The sequence below is a fragment of the Labeo rohita genome, unplaced genomic scaffold (genome assembly GCF_022985175.1).
Source record: "Labeo rohita strain BAU-BD-2019 unplaced genomic scaffold, IGBB_LRoh.1.0 scaffold_108, whole genome shotgun sequence".
NCBI lineage: Eukaryota > Metazoa > Chordata > Actinopteri > Cypriniformes > Cyprinidae > Labeo > Labeo rohita.
The window spans coordinates 187,501-207,663 of record NW_026127208.1 but is presented as its reverse complement, the minus strand read 5'-3'; the positions used below and the strand labels follow the sequence as shown (position 1 = coordinate 207,663).

At 39.6% G+C, this 20,163-nt stretch overlaps 3 protein-coding genes across 6 annotated transcripts in view; all 3 read left to right on the top strand.

The window, feature by feature from the left end:
- The first annotated feature begins 137 nt into the window (after window positions 1-137).
- LOC127157448 (CDC42 small effector protein 2) lies at window positions 138-4,734 on the top strand. Its single transcript, XM_051100701.1, has 5 exons — window positions 138-262; window positions 1,141-1,353; window positions 1,530-1,631; window positions 2,532-2,610; window positions 4,187-4,734. The coding sequence occupies exons 2-4, from the start codon at window positions 1,300-1,302 to the stop codon at window positions 2,604-2,606; spliced, it is 231 nt and encodes a 76-aa protein (XP_050956658.1). The 5' UTR covers window positions 138-262; window positions 1,141-1,299; the 3' UTR covers window positions 2,607-2,610; window positions 4,187-4,734.
- Window positions 4,735-5,994: 1,260 nt separating this feature from the next.
- Window positions 5,995-15,944, top strand: zgc:123258 (uncharacterized protein LOC641502 homolog). Of its 3 annotated transcripts, none has more exons than XM_051100694.1 (17): window positions 5,995-6,223; window positions 6,314-6,424; window positions 6,560-6,736; window positions 6,817-6,906; window positions 8,094-8,227; window positions 8,311-8,462; window positions 8,533-8,629; window positions 10,601-10,702; window positions 11,288-11,369; window positions 11,444-11,518; window positions 11,604-11,657; window positions 11,730-11,783; window positions 12,561-12,660; window positions 12,798-12,878; window positions 12,968-13,131; window positions 14,267-14,300; window positions 15,548-15,944. In XM_051100694.1, the coding sequence occupies exons 1-17, from the start codon at window positions 6,173-6,175 to the stop codon at window positions 15,601-15,603; spliced, it is 1,614 nt and encodes a 537-aa protein (XP_050956651.1). In that variant the 5' UTR covers window positions 5,995-6,172; the 3' UTR covers window positions 15,604-15,944. The 3 variants fall into 3 exon arrangements, with proteins under 3 accessions (XP_050956651.1, XP_050956652.1, XP_050956653.1); XM_051100695.1 differs by having other exon boundaries at window positions 5,996-6,223; window positions 15,572-15,944; XM_051100696.1 differs by lacking the exon at window positions 14,267-14,300 and having other exon boundaries at window positions 5,996-6,223; window positions 15,572-15,944.
- A 1,058-nt stretch (window positions 15,945-17,002) lies between these two features.
- trpm7 (transient receptor potential cation channel, subfamily M, member 7) overlaps window positions 17,003-20,163 on the top strand; it is a 30,373-nt gene continuing 27,212 nt past the window's right edge. Inside the window, exon 1 of one of the 2 annotated variants that reach the window (XM_051100720.1) lies at window positions 17,003-17,203. In XM_051100720.1, coding sequence (XP_050956677.1) covers window positions 17,201-17,203 — 3 coding nt within the window. In that variant the 5' untranslated portion in view covers window positions 17,003-17,200. Of the gene's footprint in view, window positions 17,204-17,501; window positions 17,976-20,163 lie in introns of those variants that run through there. The other variant, XM_051100719.1, reaches the window with a different exon arrangement.

Genomic DNA, 20,163 nt, shown 5'->3' with positions numbered 1-20,163 from the left:
CACATTAAATGAGCGTCGCCCCCTGCTGGAGCAGACGCACTTTAACATCGGGTCAATTTCTCTCGTGTTCATGTAAATCCGGACGGGTTTTCCAGCTTTAGTTCACTAAAGTGAAAATCACCTTAAACTAGAGTTGGGTTGATGCGGTGAGCGCTATCAAGACACGAAACTACAAGTCCCGAGATGCACCGCGGCGGAGAGCGGCGGAAGAGGGCGGAGTCGCTATCGGCTTTCTGACAGACACTTTCAGGAAGTACTCGAGGTAAGCTTCACATCTTCCTTTTATTTAAACATTTATCGCAAAAATGAGTTATTATAAGCGCGATCTGTGATATTAAAGCTTGTTTTTCAGCTCCAGGTTTGATGTTGTTCTTCAGGCTGTGTTGTACGAGAGCGTATTTGATTGTTAGCATGCTAGTTTGTGGCTGAGGTTTCCTGCTGCGCGTCTGTTTATTAATATTAGATGAATATAAATGCCTCATTTAATATTGAACGGCTTTTAATATGTCAAACAGCTGTAAAGTGATGTAGTTACGTTCCAACACCAAATAAGACTGATTCTGTGCTGTGGAACTCAGATTTGATCATGATTAATCGATTATTTCATGTAGTTTGATGGTTCTGATGATGATGCTCGAGTGTCAGAAATTCATTTTATTCTTTATGAAGACTTTTGGTTTTTTTTTTACCAGATGTAAATATAATGTTTTGGCCGTGTAGTCATGTGTAATCTCCTTATGAATGATGCTGCAGTTCACTCACACAAAATCACTGGTCAGTCAGATTTATAATCTAATAGATTGGAGATTTTACCTCTTATCACTAGGCCTACAATTGAGTCTTACAAACTTTATTAGAGGTTACGAATAAAAGACAGAGAAGTTCATTACAAGGGCTCTTTCGTGGCAGTTCCGTCTGTTTCAGGGCCCAGAAACTCCTTCCATTTGTCATTATGAATGTCCAGTTTTAATTTTATGTTCTTTTTTTAATGTACATGTTTCTTTTGAAATGTAGATACGTTTATGTACAGACGCAGTGGTGTTTGCTTATTTGCCGTCCGTCCACATGATGAAAATATGATGAAAATGTACAGAAAAGGGAAGAGTGTTCAGATTTCCACTGATTGTGATGATGTTTCAGGAGGATCCTGCGACCCCCGTCGTCCTCACATGTGCGGGTTCAGACGCTGAAATCAGCTTCCGGCAGACGCTTGTGGCCGCTGAGCGAGAGCACAATAGAGCAAAACACACAGGAAGAGAGAGAAGAAAGTCAGACGGGGGAAGTTGCTGCAGAAGGAGCATGACAGAGTTCTGGGTGTGTTTCAGCTGCTGCGTCGCTGAACAGCCGCAACCCGTAAGTCACAAACGCTCGCTTATGTGATGAGGATGGTGATGATGAAGAGTGGAGGGTTCGGACTGATGAAGGCGTGCGGAGACTCAAATCTGTGTGTGTTGATGTTGAATGTAGCGTGTCTTCCTGTGTCTCACTTCATTGTTCCGCCCTCTTTTTTCTTTGCGTGTGAATTGCAGAAGCGGAGGCGGAGGATAGATCGCACTATGATCGGAGAACCCACAAACTTTGTTCATATGACACACGTGGGCTCTGGAGACATGGGAATGGGTCTGGGAGCTGTGAGTATCGTTACTCTACATTAGACGTTTAGAAAACAGACACGGAATAGGACATCATTCACTGCATCTATTCATTTTGCCCCCCGGGCTGCTTTAAAAAGTTTTTATAGCTATTGATTTACTTTTTCTATATGTGACCCTGGATCACAAAACCAGTCATAAGGGTCATTTTTTCAAAATTGAGATTTATACATGATATGAAAGCTGAATAAATAAGCTTTTCATTGATGTATTGTTTGTTAGAATAGGGCAATATTTGGCCGAGATACAACTATTTAAAAATCAGGAATCTGAGGGTGCAAAAAAATCAAAATATTGAGAAAATCACCTTTAAAGTTCTTCAGATAATGTTCTTAACAATGTATATTACTAATCAAAAATTAAGTTTTCATACATTTACAGCAGGAATTTTACAAAATATCCTAATGGAACATGATCTTTACTTAATTTCCTAATGATTTTTGCCATTAAAGATAAATCAATAATTTTGACCCATACAATGTATTTTTAACTATTGCTACAAATAAACCCCAGCGACTTAAGACTGGTTTTGTGGTCCAGGGTCACATATTATTTCTCATCATGGATATAGCTGTGAAAGTTAACATTGCAGTAAATTCTCATCAATCGGTCAATCAGTCCTTGTGTTCGGGGTGAAATATTCTGGAGATTCATGCTTTACTACAAAAACCACATAAATAAGCAGCATTTGCATGAGTGTGACTGAATCACATCACTTTACACTTGATTTGTTTGTAAGTAAAGAACACATTTGACTAACAAATGAACTGGTTGGTTGAACTGACAGACTCACAGCTGATGAATGGCTCACATCAAAAAGCTTCGATCGGCCGCAGTGTTGTGGATCTTGACTTGATTTGTGGTGTTTGTGTGGGGCAGGTGGACTCGGTGCAGGCGCAGATGAAATCCAAAGGCGGTTACGGGAACGGCACAACGGAGAGCGTTCAAGGCTGATCAGGTGACTGTTTGACTCTAGAACGACCGCCTGCGTCACATAGAGAGTCAGTGCACGGGGTCCACAAGGGACTTTTAGCTTTACTTAAAGTTTAGTATTGTGACTGTTAGATCAAATTAAATATATTAAATGGTAAATCAAAGTCTAAATTGTAATTTCACTAGGTCTTAAATTTGAGGATGGAAAAACAGGAATATATATATATATAATACTGTCGCTCAAAAGTTTGGGATCAGTAAGACTTGTAATGCTCATCAAGGCTGCATTTATTTGATCAAAAATACAGAAAAAACAGTAATATTGCAAAATGATATTACAATATAAAATAATGTTTTTTATTTGAATATACTTTAAAATGTAATTTATTCCTGTGATGCGCAGCTGAATTTTCCGCATCGTTACTCCAGTCTTCAGTGTCACATGATCCTGCAGAAATCATTCTAATATACTGATTTATCATCAGTGCTGGAAACAGTTGTGCTGCTTAAATTTGTTTTGGAACAAGTGATGCTTTTTTTCAGGATTCTTTGATCAATAAAAGGTTCAGAAAAGAACAACATTTATTTAAAACAGAAATTTTTCTAACAACATACACTACTGTTCAAAAGTTTGGGGTCAGTACATTTTTATTCTTTCTTTTTTTTTTTAAAGAAATTAATACTTTTATTCACCAAGGATGTGTTAATTTAATTAAAATTAATAGCATAGATTTACATTGTTAGAAAAGATTTATATTTTGAATAAATGCTGTTCTTTTTAACTTGTTATTCATCAAAGAATCCTGAAAAAAAAAGAATCATAGGTTGCAAAAAAATATTTGGCAGCGCGACTGAATAAATCAGTGTAGTAGAATGATTTCTGAAGGATCATGTGACTTTTACAGTTGATGAAAATTCAGCTTTGCATCACAGGAATAAATTATATTTTAAAGGATATTACAATAAAAAAACATTATTTTATATTGTAGTAACAGTTTGCAGTATTACTGGGGTTTTTTTTGTATTTTTGATCAAATAAATGCAGCCTTGGTGATCGTTTGAACAAGTCTTACTGATCCTAAACTGATGAGTGGCAGTGTAAATATTTTTGTCAGAACTTGTATTTGAGCTCTACAGATGCTTAAAATCGTGGTCACATTTAATATGTTACATTGCCCTATCATGCTCATAGAGTATTCATTTTACTGTTTGGGTTGTATAAAAAGCGTTATTTTATTGTATTTTATTACAGTATAATTTGATTGAAAAGTATTGCAGACAGTGTGCTGTAGAGCAGCTGCTCTGAATGTGTGTTTATGATGCTGATTTCTGATAGTGATCTAGTGCTTACAGATGAAAGATTCAGAGCCGCTCGTGATAAGTGATTTGAAGAGTTCATGTTCTGCTTTATTGCTCACGATTCAGTGTAATTGTCTGACACCATCGAGGCCGTTACGAGCGTCTGGTTAATGTTTGATGTTCAGATCAGAAATCACACGTTACGCCATTAAACCTGCGCTGCAGTCTGTTTCACGCTGACATGTGTCACAGTGTTAATCTCACGCTCCGTGATCTTGACGACGTTGTTTTGTGTCCCGCAGCCGCTGGCGCGAGTCCATCGGAAGCGCAGACACTGGAGCGAGCGATCACGTCACCGCCGACCCGACGGTTGTAGATATTTTTGTAATGAAAGCACTGCTATTCTTTTACTGCTTTATCGATTGTCCTGTACAAAACGTCCTTTAACGGTAGAGATTGATCAGAATGCCTGGTAAATACATGATTGTTTATGTGACGATCAATGTTCTGATGTGGTTTTTCCCATGGATCTGTATTTATTTCATGGTTTAATGGTGGCTGGGCCACATGAGATACACATTCACAAATTCAGATGCTTCAGAGCTGTTATCAGGTCTGTAATAACTGCTTTTTGTTATGTTTTGTACGTTTTCAATATTCCCTGGACAATTAAACATCTTTTTTTGTTTTATCTTTTAAATGTGCTGTGTTTGCGGTAAACTTGAAATGTGCATCTCACTGTAATATTTGTGCAATGCTCGTACGAGATGCACTGACAGAAAAGTATTTTTGTACAAATCATGTTCATTTTCAGTCTGATACCTAAATAAAATTTCAACCTTGTAACACACTGTGTTTGTGGTTTTTTATGCTTCTGAAAGGTGAATGAGCACATGTGACTTCTGTGATGATGATCAGTCACACTTTAGAAAGGGAAATGCATCATCTTTTTATAGTCACACATCCACCAACTCATTAGTCTGATCTGTGTGTGTGTGTGTGTTGCTCTGGTTTTTCAGGTTCTGTTGGCACGGATCTGGGATTTCCAGACCTTCATGTTTAGAAATACTCAGTGCAGCATCAGTTAATAAAACTAAATCAGCTAACACCTCTAGAAATCAATACATCAAAACTACTATATATGTATATATTAGGGCTGTCAAACGATTAATCACATACAAAATGAAAGTTTGAGTTTGCCTAATATATATATGTGTGTGTGTACCGTGTGTAATTATTATGCAAATATAAATACAAGCATATATTTAAGGAATATTTACAATTATATGTATTTCTTATGGTTTTTATAAAATTTATGTTGTATATAAATGAAAATATTTTGTTTTTCACCTTGTTGTGTCAGCACCATTAGCCTTGTGGTTAGTCGTTGCGCTGTGGGCGTCCCGAGTTCGAATCCCGGCTTAAATATTTTTCCCGATCCCTCCCACTTCATTTCCTGTCTTACCTACAGTGTCCTATCTATATAAAGGCATAAAACCGCCAAAAATATGTGCATTTATATATACATTATAATTACACGCAGTACACACAGTAATCGTTTGCCAGCCCTAATATATGTATAGTTATATTAGTAGTTTTTTTTCTCTGTCACAGTAGTAATTATTTAATTAGCATATTTTGACTGTGTTTTCTTTAAATTGCATATAAAAACAGCAGTGTATTAAGAGAAATACAAAAATCATAGAAGACTTCTAACATACGGTTATAGCTGAACTTTGATTCTCAAACAGTAAATTTGGCTCAAAATTATTCTGTTTATAAATATATGAGAAAAGACTTAAAACTCCTAAATCAATAAATTATGAAGTAAGTGGCAGTCACATAACAGGAGAAATAATAATAATAGTAAAGCAAATGAAAGGACTGGTATAAATCTAGTTAAATGATCACATATCACAGAATTAAAGGAGCTACATATTTCAATATCTCAGTGGGTTTTTTTTTATTGGAAATAGTACCAGTGTAATGCTGTAAGTCAGCAAGCAGAAAACAAAAGTAGCTTTTATCCTTTGCATTCATGTACATAGTTTGTTTATGTAATTTTATCTTCTGTGGTTTTGTTGACGTAGAGCGTGACGCGTCCGGTCATGTGACCCAGCGCCGAACGCGGAAGAGGAAGCGAAAGCGTTTACCGTCACCGTAAACATGACAGAAGCGAAACCTAAAAAGTAAGTTGACGGTTAAAAATCGCCGGTTTTAAGTGAAATTAGTGCAGAAACCCGTCGAAAGTCGCTTCGTGTCGGAGTTTTGTCCCGGATGCGGCAGTGATGGCAGTGAATGTGTTGTCATTCCTCGTGCTGCTGTGGTTTTGCGCTCAGGTAAGCGCTCAACACGATTCAGTCCGAGCTGAAGATTCGCGAACCAGTGAATCAGTGAATCAGCGCCGGGTTTTGTGTTTGTGCTCACAGGTCGACGGTCAGGAAGCGATTCTGCACGTGTCTAATGGATCTACAGTCAGAGAATATTGTCTGGTGTTTAACTCGTCATGGAGCAGCATCTCCGACAGCCTGAGTGGAGCTGTGAGACACACACACACACACACACACACACACACACTTCAGAGAATCGATCCAGACTCAGGTGAATCTGCTACAGGTGTGTCACGTGTTTCTCTCTCTCTCTCTCTCTCTCTCTCTCTCTGTGTGTGTGTGTAGGTGGCCTATCCGCTGGTGAACCTGACCTCCAGTCAGCTGTGTGTCAGGGGTCAGCAGGCATCTCTGAAGGGTCGGGCCGTGGTGGTGTCGAGGGGCGGCTGTGATTTCAGTCAGAAGGCTCTGGTCGCTCAGAATCTGAACGCGTCTGTGCTTCTGATCGCCACCACCGACAGTCTGGTAAGAGTCTGTCTGATCTCATCATAAACGCCAGCGCAGCTCCTCGTCTGAACCTCGTCTGTCTGAACCTGATCTCACAGGTGACGCCTTCAGCAAACGAGTCTGAGTACAGTAAGGTGAAGATTCCTCTGGCCCTCATGAGACACCGGGACGTCCTGGACGCCCTGCAGGTGAAGACGAACTCACCTTTACTTCTGTAGTGCTTTATACGTTACAGATGGTTCATTTCATACAAAAAAACAGGAGAAATAACAGCGTCAATGATGTAAAATTAATCAGTAATCAATTTTAGCTATAAAGGCGCTCTACTGAAGACTCGATTCAGTTCAGTTCATCTGTGAGTCTTAATTCACTCTTCCACAAATTAAGGGTCTTAAATCAGAGCAGAAATCTTAAATTCACATTAAATGTTGCATGTGCTGCAAACAAACATAATATTTTGGTCTTGTTTTCCAGTAGAAATGTCTAAACATCCTTAAATCAGGATACATTTACTAGAAATGCAAAATGGATCTTGTTTTCAGAAACCGAGCAAAATGAAGTGAGTTCAGAACAAATATCTGTCAGTGTGGAATAAAAACTTGTTTTCCCTTTGAATTCAGCTGATTTTTCTGACTCCATTGGCAGATATTTGTTCTTGTTTTTACCGTAAACTCACTTCATTTTGTTCAGTGTCTTAGAAAACAAGATTTCATGTGCTCATTTTGCATCTCCAGTAAATGAATCCTGATTTAAGGATGTGTAGATATTCATACTGGAAAACAAGACTGAAATACTGAGTAAAAGTTGTTTCCATGTTCTGGAGTTTACGATCAGAGAAGATTAAAACCGTATGTTATTTAAAAAAATACATCTGAAGCATTGTAAATCTATTGGAGGTTGTATTTTCAAACTCTGAAGTGTTGCTGTGTTGTTTTCCATTCAGTTTATTTCTTCTTTGCTTGAAGAGTTTATTTTCAAAAACTGATTTTTAAGATGTTCAAAAATCATGTTTTTTATTGTGTTATCATGTTTTTGTTGTGTTTTATTGTGTTAGCTGTATTTTTTTTTAGTTATTTTTACTTTATAACAAAAATATTTTACAAAACCCAACTGCAGTTTGGTTGAGATGAACTGGAATGCACAATGAATCTGTTTTTGCAAATGAACTCTTCGTTTGGTCTTAAAAAATCTTAAATTCATCTTCATAAAACCTGCAGAAACCCTGGATTTGGTCCAGTTCATGGTTCAGTGTTGCAGAATTCATTAATTATGAAAAACGTCGGTTTCATTTATAAAGCGGAAAACAACAGTCATTATTCAATCAAACAAATCTAGTTTCATGAATATATCTGTTGGCGGTGATTCTGTCTCTCAGGTGTTTCCTCAGGGAATGGAGGTGAGGTTGTACGCGCCTCCTGTTCCTCCGTTCGACGCCAGCATCGTCGTCATGCTGCTGATCGCCGTGTTCACGGTGACGATGGGCGGATTCTGGAGCGGCGCGGTGGAGAAGTGAGTTACTGGACATTATTGATTATGTCATCGGTGTCGTGTGGATGGCGTGTGTACTGACGGTCATCGTGTGTCGTGTCGAGGCTGAAGCAGGCGGCGGGACCGGCGTCTGACGCGGGCGAAGGACAATCCGACAGCAACGAGCTCTCGCTCTACTCTCCTCTGAAGGTGCTGCTGTTCGTGGCCATGATGTGTGTGATGCTGGTGCTCATGTATTTCTTCTACCGCTGGCTGGGTGAGTCTCGCTGCCGTACGACGTTCAGGAAGTGTGGAGGAGCGTGACTGATGATTGTTTCCTCCTGCAGTTTATGTGATCATCGTCATATTCTGCCTGGCATCAGCGTCGGCGCTTTATAACTGCCTGGATTCACTGATGACGGCGCTGGGCTGCAGCACACTCAGGTCAGGAAACACACACACACACACACACACACACACACACACGTCTGGTTTATTATCTTTGTGGGGACTCTCCATAGGCGCAATGGTTTGTATACTGTCCACACTGTATTTTCTATCCCCTTACCCTAACCCTACCCCTAAACCTAACCCTCACAGAAAACTTTCTGCATTTTTACTTTCTCAAAAACACTCATTCTGTATGATTTATAAGCTTTTGTACCCATGGGGACCTCAATTTAGGTCCCCACGGTGACATGAGTCCCCATTAGTATGCGTGTATTCAAGTCCCCACCAGGATATATAAACCAAAAGCACACACACACACATATACACAAACATTACTCCAGTCTTCAGTGTCACATGTTTCTTCAGAAATCATTCTAATGTTCATTTGTTACTTTTATCATCAATGTTGGAATCAGTTGTGCTGCTCAATATTTTTTTGGAACCTGTGATTCTTTTTTTCAGGATTCTTTGATGAATAAAAAGTTAATACAGCGTTTATTCAAAATAGTAATCTTTTATAACAATGTAAGTCTGCTGTCACTTTTAATCAGGTTAACACATCCTTGGTGAATAAAAGTATTAATTTCTTTCAAAAAAAGAAAGAATACAAATTTACTGACCACACATTTTAAATGGTACTTTATATTGTTACAATTTCTATTTTAATTAAATTCTGATCTTGTTAAGTTTTTATTTAATAAAGAATCCAACAGAAGGTTCCAACAAAATATTGTGCAGCACAACTGTTTTCCACAGTGATAATAATCATAAATGTTTGTTGAGCAGCAAATCAGTATATTAGAATGATTTCTGAAGGATCATGTGACACTGAAGACTGGAGTAATGATGCTGAAAATTCATTCACAGAAATAAATTACAGTTTAACAAATATTCACATAGAAAACAGCCGTTTGAAATTAGAATAATATTTCACAGTATTATGTTTTTTTTTCTGTTTTTTTGATCAAATAAATACAGCCTTGAAAGTAAGTGAAATAAAGCTGAAATAAAATTTAAAAAGTTAGATGAAAGACTTTAAAAATGCAACTAGACATGTTGGCAGCTGAGTAAAAAATTAATTAAGCTGAAGCTAAATGAATAAAACTAAACCTGAAATAAAAATAAAAGCTAAATAAAAGATTTAAAACTTATAAAAATGTCAAAAGCAAATAATTACTGAAAACTTAAACTAAAATTAAAATGAAAACTGAAAATATAAAAATTAAAGGTAATTCAACAAATTAATAAATATTGCATTTTCTGAAAAATATCATACCTGACTGTTAGTTGCTCTGAGTCAAATTTTATTATTACATTTTAGAAATAATATGAAATACCTGTAAATAAAAAGTAGTATTTACACACATTATAAACACAATAAACATGCATTTTTTTAAATTCTTGTCATTTGACAACAAATCCTTTAAATTGAACAATATTCAGTAATATGTAAGTATAAAACAACTATAGTGGCGTTCACGATAAACAACATTTATTATACACATATTTGATGAACTGAAATAATTTCAAGTGAAACTGAATCTAGTGGGAATGTTGTGTGAAATGCACTTTACAGATAAACATTCCTCTGTCATTCCACACTGATCCACACGCGTATAAAGCGTTTTATAAAGGTCACTGTGAATTATGGGTCACAACATGTCACTGCAAAGTTCAGCTCCAGCACTAATCAAACACACCTGAATCAAAGTCTTTAGGATCATTAGAAAGTTACAGGAAGGTGAGTTTGATCAAGGTTGGAGTTAAACTCTGCAGGAAAAAGGATCTCGTGGGCCAGAGTTGAGAACCTCTGTTTTAAATGATCAAAAATGTGACTTGTATTCTTCTATAAATACAGCAGTACATAAATAGCACTGGAACAGCTGTGTTGTGGAGAGCGTGGTGTGCTCGTATGACGCTCGTATGGGTTTGGCTCTGATTCTTAACTCTCTGTTGTTTTTCCAGTGTTTCCTGCAGTGGGAAAAGCGTTTCAATACGTTCACTGCTGCTCGCCGCCGTCTGCATCACGCTGTCTGTCATCTGGGGAGTGTATCGCAACGAGGACAGGTCACACACACGCACCCACGCACACACCACACACACACACACACACACACACACACACACGCACGTCTGTTCCAGAGTGATTCACACACATACAGTGTCCGGCTGCAGTGTTTTGACTTCCAGCTCAACAGAAGTCAGTGTGTGATGTAAACAGACGAGTCTCTTCCTCTTCTGAATTTCTCACTTCTGCATTCAGTGTGTTTTGAATATTTGGGTGTGTTTGGAACTTTATCTGCTAAATCACACAGCTGGTTGTGTCATAACTGCTGTTTGCATCACTGTATAATGCATAGGATAAGACTCCACAGTTATTCAGAATAAAACCAAAATTGTGCCGTTAGCACAGAGCAAAGGCTGCAGCCAAAATAAATAAACATGCACTGTGTTGATTTACATGTGAGCAGCACTAAAATACTACTACAGTAACATTTCTTACTGTTTAGTGTTATTGTACCTTTTTACAAAAATTGCATTTTAAGTTGCAATAGCAATTATAATTTTACAAATTTAACAAAACTCCTGCGTTGAGACTCTGGGATGATCTTCTGAGCGTTTCTGATGGCGTTTCTGCTCTGATGTGTGCAGGTGGATCTGGATTCTTCAGGATCTGTTGGGCGTGGCGTTCTGCCTGAACTTCCTGAAGACCATCAGCCTGTCTAACTTTAAGGTGAGTTGTGTTTCAGTGTCGCGTGCGGCGGCGCTGTGCTGCGGACCTGACGTGCGTTTGCTCGTTTCCTGCAGATCTGTGTGATTCTGCTCAGTCTGCTGCTGCTCTACGACGTCTTCTTCGTCTTCATCACACCGTTCCTGACAAAGGTGAGTATCAGCAGATCCATATTCAGCAGCATCTGCTCACGTTCTCATTTTAATGTGTGTGTGTGTGTGTGTGTGTGTGTTTCAGAATGGCGAGAGCATCATGGTGCAGGTGGCTCTTGGGCCCGGTGCAGGAGGGAAGGTGAGTGTGAGCGCCACATGTGATCTGTGTGTGTGAATGATGTACAGCACTAACAGCAGCTTCTGGTTTTAGGGTGACGGCATTGGGGTGGAGATTCCGGGTGAGAACTCATCCACCTATGAGAAAGTAAGACACACACACACTAGTTTACAGCAGAATACAGTACTAGTGTACTACTTACTACACACTAAATGTGTGAATCCTGTAGAATCTTGTTTTTGCCACGGGGTAAAAAAATAAAAAGGTAATTGTGTGTTTCTGTGTTACAATTCAGACTTTTTTGTGAGTTTACATCTTGTACTTCTGAGATGAAAAGTCACAGTTGTGAGATATAAAATCACAACTGCAAAAAAAAAAAGTCAGAATTGTGAGATACGATTTACCTTTTTTATTTTTTTGTCATAATTGTGAGCGGGAAAAAGTCAGATTTGTGAGTTATACATTATAAATTGAGAATAAAAGTCAGAATTGTGAGGTAAACATTAAAATTATCTTTTTTTTTTTTTTTTTCAATAGTATCCTGTTTGCAACATGCTTCAGTCCATACACACACATACATGTATATATGTATATATATCTATATGTATATGTATATTTATGTATATATATATGTGTATATATGTATAATTGTTTGACAGCACTAGAAAAAGAATAAGTAAGCATAAGTAAGCAGCTTTACAGAAAATCATGGTACTGATGTTTATAATATCTTAATCTATTCATGCCTTATAGTTGTGTTTAGCAGATCATTGTTGACATATTGCAACAATCAAACAATTGAGATTTGCTCTGTGATGTGTATCACTTTACATGAGTGTACATGCAGGTAAAGTTAGATGTACTGTATATCCAAGCTGTGTGATTATATAGTGTGTGTGTGTGTTTTGTGTGTGTGTTTTCCAGTTGCCAGTGGTGATGCGTATCCCACAGTTCTCAGCGCTGGCTCAGAATCTGTGTATGATGCAGTTCTCCATTCTGGGCTACGGTGACATCATCATACCAGGTATATCATACAACACGCGTCAACCTCATGTTAAAACTAAATCAGATCATCAGGGATTATAAACCTGAGCTCACTGCAAACTCAGTCTTATACAAGAACACTGTCTTTGGCTCCTGATGGACTGTTTGTGTCTGCAGGTCTGCTGGTCGCGTACTGCCACAAGTTTGACGTGTGGATGGGAAACTCCAGAAGAATCTACTTCATCTCCTGCGCCGTCGGTACGTGTATCTGCTGCGGTCACCGGACTTAGATTGCACTAGTGATGTGTTCGGACTGCACTAACGGTGTGTGTGTGTGTGTTGTGTAGCGTACGCCGTGGGTCTGGGGGTGACGTTCGCAGTGATGTTGCTGTCTAAGATGGGTCAGCCGGCGCTGCTCTACCTGGTTCCCTGTACGCTCCTCACCAGCGGCATCCTCGCCTCCGTACGCAAGGAGTTCAGACACTTCTGGAGCGGAACCGGCACCTACCAGGTGAGTCGAGTGACTGATGGGAGGATTCCTTCTGCTTCTGTTTGTTCAGTGTCTTTGCAGACAAGCAGCGGTCTGATGTGATCGTCACGTGATTTTCCAGCCTGTAATAAACTCTGTGTCAGCAAACACGCACACAAGCGCTTCTAGACACACGAGCGACAGTACAGATGAGTGCAAACACACGTTAGATTCTCAGAGAACGACGGCATCATAAATCAGCTCTTCTGCACACATTTCTGTGTCTTAAAGGGACAGTTCACCCAAAAATTTGCTGGTAATTTACTCATCCTCAGGCAATCCAAGATTTTTAGCTGAAACAGCCAATTCTGATGATTCATGAAATGTAAGTCAGTGGCACTTTGAAAGTCCAAAAAATCATATTGGGCAACACCCATAGCTCCTGATGATATATTTAGGAATTATGAAGTGAGGCGATTTGTCTGTGCGCAAAAATGAGAAACTTTGTGAATGAATCGTTCTTTTGAACTGGTTCTTTTTAGTTGAATCAGTCAAAGCGGACTGAAGCATTTGAAACGGTTTGTGTTTTGAGCACAGATCTACAGGTCACCCAATCAAAACTCTCTTTCAGACGCCTGTCAGTCACTGCGACTGGAAATGAGCCTGTATGACGTGTTTCTGATCCACTCTTTAAGTGCCAGACGCCATTGAATTGCATTTTATGAATCACCAAGATTGATGGTTTCAGCTAAAAATCAGTGCACATCTTGGATGACCTGAGGATGAGTAAATAAACGGCACATTTTCATTTTTGGGTGAACTGTCCCTTTAAACCAGTTTCTCCGGTCATGGGTTTGATTCCCACTGAATGCATGAACCTTAAATGTAATGCAAGTCTGTTAAATGAATAAATGCTTCAATTAAAGTTTTTAAAGTCGCCTAACAACATATTTGCCTAATCAATAATAATGAAGCTGTTTAATGGCACAGGAAACGGAGCGTGTCTGACATTTGTCCAAGTATTTGTGTATTAGATTAGGGTGTGTTTCTGGTGGAGGACTTGAAGTCTCTGTTTGTTTGTGTGTGTGAGAGATGTGTTATCTGAGATACATATATATCTGTGTGTGTGTGTGTATGCTGTGTTATAAGACTTGAAATGTGACTTGGTCTCCATCAGGTCCTGGACGAGTCTAGGAAGCCCTTATTATCAGGTTTGAGCTCTTGTTTTAGTCCTCCATTCTTCATCACTCCTGCTCAGTGCTGCCCTCTGTCTGTCTGTGTGTTTGTGCAGCTTCCTGCTCTAACTTCCTGCAGTGCGCTTGTTCACCACATGGTGGCGCTACAGTACGCAGATTGTCCCTGTCTGTCTGTGTGACATAGATGAGCTGCTTGTGTCTCTCCAGCATGTTTATATCTGATGATTTTAGTTTCTCTGCTGGTCTGATGTAACTAACACGACTGAGTGTAGAAATATAAAACACCTGCACACTGCAGCTCTGCTCAGTCACTCGTGCTGCTGCACGTCACCTGCTTTTCTGTGAGTTCCTGCAAGTGAACATCACTTTACTTTCACTGAATGTCATACAGAATTACAGGGATGTGTTTTGAAGTATTTTTCCATACAGTGGGTCTCATTCACTAATAATGATGTGGATTATTCACGTGTATACTCCACTAACGCCTGATTCACTACGCAAGCGTACACGCGTGAATTTGCTTTTAATGCTCATTGTGATGAATTTGTAGTATTGTAAATTAACACATAACACAACGTCAAACAATCTTTCCTTCACAGCCTTTCGTCACTCTCAGAAAACATGCAACTCTTAAGTAAACTCTAAAGACACACAGAAGGATCCTTGAGCAATGCCAAGTGTGTCATCCTCAAAACCAATTTAAACACAGTAAACGTGTATTATACAGACTCAGACTCATTAACCGTCTGCATTTTTATATAGAAGAACTTTGCATCTCCTTGCAACTTTATTGCAACTATATATATTTTACACACGTTTTTTTCTATTATGTTGTAATGATATATATTTTTAATGGCATGCATTAAATATATGCATTAAATATGTATAAAGTGTGATTTTTATTTATTTTGCATAAGTATGATTTCAATAGGTTTTTTTTCATACATTCATATTTATTTTTACATCACGATTTGTTTGCGAAAACATTCATATGCAAATTTCACACAGATTTGAGTACCCCGTGAATGAGACCCGTTGTTTGTTGTTGTGTTTTTATTTTTACACACTACTCTGTAAATCAAAACTATACCAAAATAAAAACATATTTACAGATTATGACAGATTTTATGCTACCAGTAGTAAATCTCACTTAAATCTTTCCAAGCGACTGTAGTTTAATATTTTGGCAGTGCATGGTGTTGAAACGTCACTGAGCGTTTGCGTGTGATTGTTCTTCTGCTGAGCGTCTCTCTCTGTTGCAGTGACGTCTGTCTCTGTCTCCTCAGATGGAGACGCTGGTGGAGTGAGGAGCTGCTGAGGTTCTGACTGACATGTGTTTCCTGTGACACACGGCCAAAGGGAAATACGCCAACTGTTCGTGATGATCTGATGGGAATGTTGTGTGTGTGTGTTTCTGTTTCATCATCATCATCATCGTCACTGGGACACTTTACTAAAACATCAGACTGTCTGAAAAATAATTCTTTAAGAGGCCTTAACCTGATCAACCTGGTGTTTTTTTGTCTTTCACTTTTTTATGTGATCATTTTATAACGTGAGGTTTAAAATATTTGACAAATGTAATGAACAGTTTAACTCTCTCTGTAATCAAAATAAACACAAATATGAAGACTAAATAAAGGATGACTGATCATTGCAGACTCTGTGTTTACATGTGCAGGTTCAGTCTTTGTGTCTGAATGTGTGACGTGACGTGTAAATCCAGTGGTTCTTGTCGTGTGCCGCCTCTGTCCGCAGATACCAGCTGAAATCTGATTAATGTGCGCAGACGATGGGCCGACCTGAGCTACAATCACACCATCCCGATCTGTTAGTCCAACTAAAAAACAGTTTTCAGTCAAACTAAAGCATTTACATGAGATTTTAAAAAGCTGATGTACTGCTTTAGTGTGACTGAAAGTGGACTTTTAGGGTGGCTCGATTAAGACAAACTCTGCTGTGATTGCTCTATAGTGGCCTCTAAACTCCAGAGCTTCCAAAGAACTCCAGTAGAGTTTGACTGATATGTGAAAGCAACATGGACCAGAAACAGGGCGTGATATCACAACATGACCCCAAAAGACAGAATAGGGTGGTATTTTATTAGCTTTTAACTCTCAAGAGCTTATAAATGTGCAAAAGAGTCAAAACAGTGCAGGAATTCTTCCGTGTCACACAGAGACTGCAGTTTCTGCCCAACTGTATGGTACGCATGAGCATTCTGTCTTTTAGGGTCAGTCATCTTTACGCAGTAATGCCAGAGAAACAGTTTAGACTAAAATCATACCAGTGGTTTTGTATCTTTAGGTGTGATGTTAAAAATGTCAGTAACTAAGCAAACCAGGACTAAACGTTTCCTTTTCTTTTTTGATCTAAACCAAAGGCAAAAATAGAGGTGTACGACAAATGTAAACACACTTAGTGTCTGCTTGAGTGTGTCTGTTTGTGTCAGTGTGTGTGTGTGTGTCCAGGCTGTCAGTGTCTGCTGCTGCAGTGAGGATCACTATGGTACTGGACGGTTATTACCATATTCACGTACTATGGTACTAACATGGTACAGGAGCTTGTTTTACGCGCTTTCGCTTTCATGGCAGCATGTGTGTCTGTAGGTGAGAGTGCGACGGGACGCGACGCGACGCGACGCCCCGCGGGTTCCGCCGCTGCTCCGCCCCGCGCATGTGACGCGCTGCGGGCTGACTCAGCGGGGGGGACGGGCTCAAACCGACTCCGTCACGCCGCGTCAGTCCGGAGTCGCACAATTATGAAAAATCCACCTTCCGCTGAAGCTGCAGCGGACGCACACGACTCCCACCGCCGCCACCGGGCTTTCCTTCCGAGGCTTACCGAGCAGCACGGCGCCGATAGATGGCTAGACGCCCCGGATCAGCGCCTCGCGAGTCTGAACGGTGAAGAGAATGGTACGTGTCTCTGCTGCCGTTTCCTAGCGTTTGCGTGGCACGGACGCGACTGCGTGTTTCTGAGGCAAGTCTCCGCTTGCTGCACGAGACGAACGCGCTGACAGCTGCGCCGCGATCGGGCGCGGGGCTCGGGCGTCGCGTCGAGGCTTTCTGGCTCGTGGTTCGCCGCTAGCTTTAGCTGCTGTGACGCGTGTGCGCACCGAGCCCCGGGACCGGCGAAGCGAGCTGGAAACACCTGGCGTCGCGTTCGCGCAGACGTTTGAGACGCCGACGTACGTCGATCACAACGATCGTGCGCGTCCACGGAATTAAAGCCTCCGGTCATGGAAACCGTGGAGTTAGCCTAGCCGCTCGCGCTGCGCTCGGTTCCTCAACTCGCCGACATGAACTGACCGCAAACAGCCGCGAGAAGAGTGTCGTAGCGACGTTAACGGCGGTTAAATAGCGCGGTGTTCACAAACAGAAATACTGAGTTGGCGCCGCGCGCGGCTGCTGAATGGCGCGAGTTCTGAGGAGGAAATTCCTGCGGTCGTTTGGATGATAGAAGTCGCGCTGTTTTTATGTTCAGGAATACTCTGAAAACGTGTTTGTGCTCACGAATTCGTTTTAAATGATAACCTGACGCTCATCTCCCGTCAAAGCGTGCTCTGGCGCTCTGTCAGTGGGGCGGCGGGAGCGCGCGTGGCGCGTCACGTGTCCTCACGGACTTGTCAACCGCCGGCGATTAATCGAGTAATGTATGAAGAGTGTAAAATCTTCGAATCCAGCCATGGTGAGTGATTAGTATGCAGATCAAAACGGTCATAATATCGTGACTTTATGTTTTTAAACAGACCTGACGAAGGCTTCTGAATTCTCTGGCGATTTTCGTTCAAGCCCTGTGCTGTTTCGCTCGTGAGATGCTAGTGCTAGTTACGATTACAACAGCACAAAGTGACAGAAAACTTTTAAAATAAAGGCTCCAGAAGGTTCTTGTTTTTCACAGAAGAACCATTTTGGTTCCCCAAAGAATCTTTCTATGAACAGTTCTTAAAAAATGGATGTTAAAGGATTAGTTCAGCGTTTGTGTACTTCAGTGTGTGTTTGTTTGTTTATGGTGTCACTGTGTGTTTCTTGACTATTTGTTGTGGTACACTGGTGTCTGTGTTTGTTTACAATAGTTTCTCTCAATCCAAACAGCTCTTAGACTACATGCACACTACCAGTCAAAAGCTTTTGGACAGTAACAAATCTAGTATTTTTTTTTTAAGTCTCTTCTGCTCACCAAGCCTGTATTTATTTGATCCAAAGTACAGCAAAAGCTGTAATATTGTGAAATAGTTCTACTATTTAAAATAACTGTTTTCTATGTGAGTATCTGTTCAAACGTAATTGATTTCTGTGATCAAAGCTGAATTTTCAGCATCATTACTCCAGTCTTCAGTGTCACAAAAATCATTCTAGCTCAGAAATAATTCTAATATACTGATTTGCTGCTCAAGAAACATTTCTGATTATTATCAGTGTTGAAAGCTTGAGTACTTTTTTTTTTTCAAACAAATTATAGAAATGAATAGTTTAATTTAGCAAGGATGCTTTAAATTGATCAAAAGTGATGATAAAGACATTGATAATGTTACAAAAGATTTCTATTTCAGATAAATGCTGCTTTTCTGAACTATCTATTCATCAAAGAAACCTGAAAAATTTCTACTCGGCTGTTTTCAACATCATCATAAATGCTTTTTAAACAGCAAAGGATCGTGTGACTGGAGTAATGATGCTGAAAATTCAGCTTTGATCACAGCAGTTAATTACATGTTAATGGGTGTTTACATGGAAAACGGCTATTTTAAATACTAAAAATTTTTCACAATATTACAGTTTTTGCTTGGTGAGCGGAGGAGACTTCTTTAAAAACATTTACTTACTGTCCAAAAGACGTGTGACTGGTAGCGTTGGTTATTCAGTCTTACTGATCATTTGAAGTCACAGCAGCTTCTCTGAGCGACTCGTTTTGACCCGATCTTCCCTCATGTGGTCGTTCTAAAGGACTGGAACAGGATTTACCTGCACTACAGGGTCCCGGGTGTTTTTCAGGGCCTAGAGCTGAATTTTTAGTCTAAACTAGTTGAGCTGACCCTAATGACCCCTATAGGAACACAGTGTATCTGGGTGGGTGTCTTGTAGAGCTGCATCTGAAAGCTAAAATGTCTACTCAGTTTTGGAGAATCATTGATAAAATGGAGCTTCAGTCCGTCAGGTGGATAATTTAGTTTGGTGGTTAATTGAAGTGAGCTGGATGGAGCTGTAGAGTGCGGTGCATCATGGTCTTGTTGTTGTTCTGAAAGCTTTTGGTCTGTCATCATTTACTCGCCCACATGTTGTTTGACGTGGTTACTTCTTTGGAACACAAAAGAAGATATTTTGATAAATGTTTCGGTGTTATATGATCATACTATAAAAGTCAGTGGGGCCCAATGTTGGTTGGTTCCCAGTATTCTTGAGAATATCTCCTTATATGTTCCACAGAAGAAAGAAAATCATAAAGGTTTGGATTGACATCATCAGGAGCAAACTGAGAGTACGTTTTATTCATGGGCCCACTTTATATTAAGTGTCTTTAACTACTATCTCCTAACGTTTATATTAATCTTTTGATACAGTGCACTTAATGTGTGTTTTTATATTGTATTTATATTTTAAAAATCCTTCCTGTAGTTATGTAATTCATATCAGTAGTTACATCTGTAATTACACTGTTGACTTTAACCTACTAACCCTAACCCTAACCCTAACCCTATCCTAAACTTGAACTAAACATAACCAAACCACTAAACCTAAACTGTATCTCACCTCAAAAGCAGCAAAAGTGTTTCACAATTCGACATGAACGCAATAGTTACATTGTACCTAACATTTGTTTTTATTCATTCATTCATTCATAAGTAGACACCTAATATGTTAAAGACACCTATATG

Coding starts and splice junctions, on each gene's coding strand:
- LOC127157448 (XM_051100701.1), top strand. CDS start 1,300: ATGACAGAGTTCTGGGTGTGTTTCAGCTGCTGCGTCGCTGAACAGCCG. Junction 1,354..1,529: donor TCGCTGAACAGCCGCAACCC/GTAAGTCACAAA, acceptor TGTGAATTGCAG/AAGCGGAGGCGGAGGATAGA. Junction 1,632..2,531: donor TGGGAATGGGTCTGGGAGCT/GTGAGTATCGTT, acceptor TGTGTGGGGCAG/GTGGACTCGGTGCAGGCGCA.
- zgc:123258 (XM_051100694.1), top strand. CDS start 6,173: ATGGCAGTGAATGTGTTGTCATTCCTCGTGCTGCTGTGGTTTTGCGCT. Junction 6,224..6,313: donor TGCTGTGGTTTTGCGCTCAG/GTAAGCGCTCAA, acceptor TTGTGCTCACAG/GTCGACGGTCAGGAAGCGAT. Junction 6,737..6,816: donor TCGCCACCACCGACAGTCTG/GTAAGAGTCTGT, acceptor CTGATCTCACAG/GTGACGCCTTCAGCAAACGA.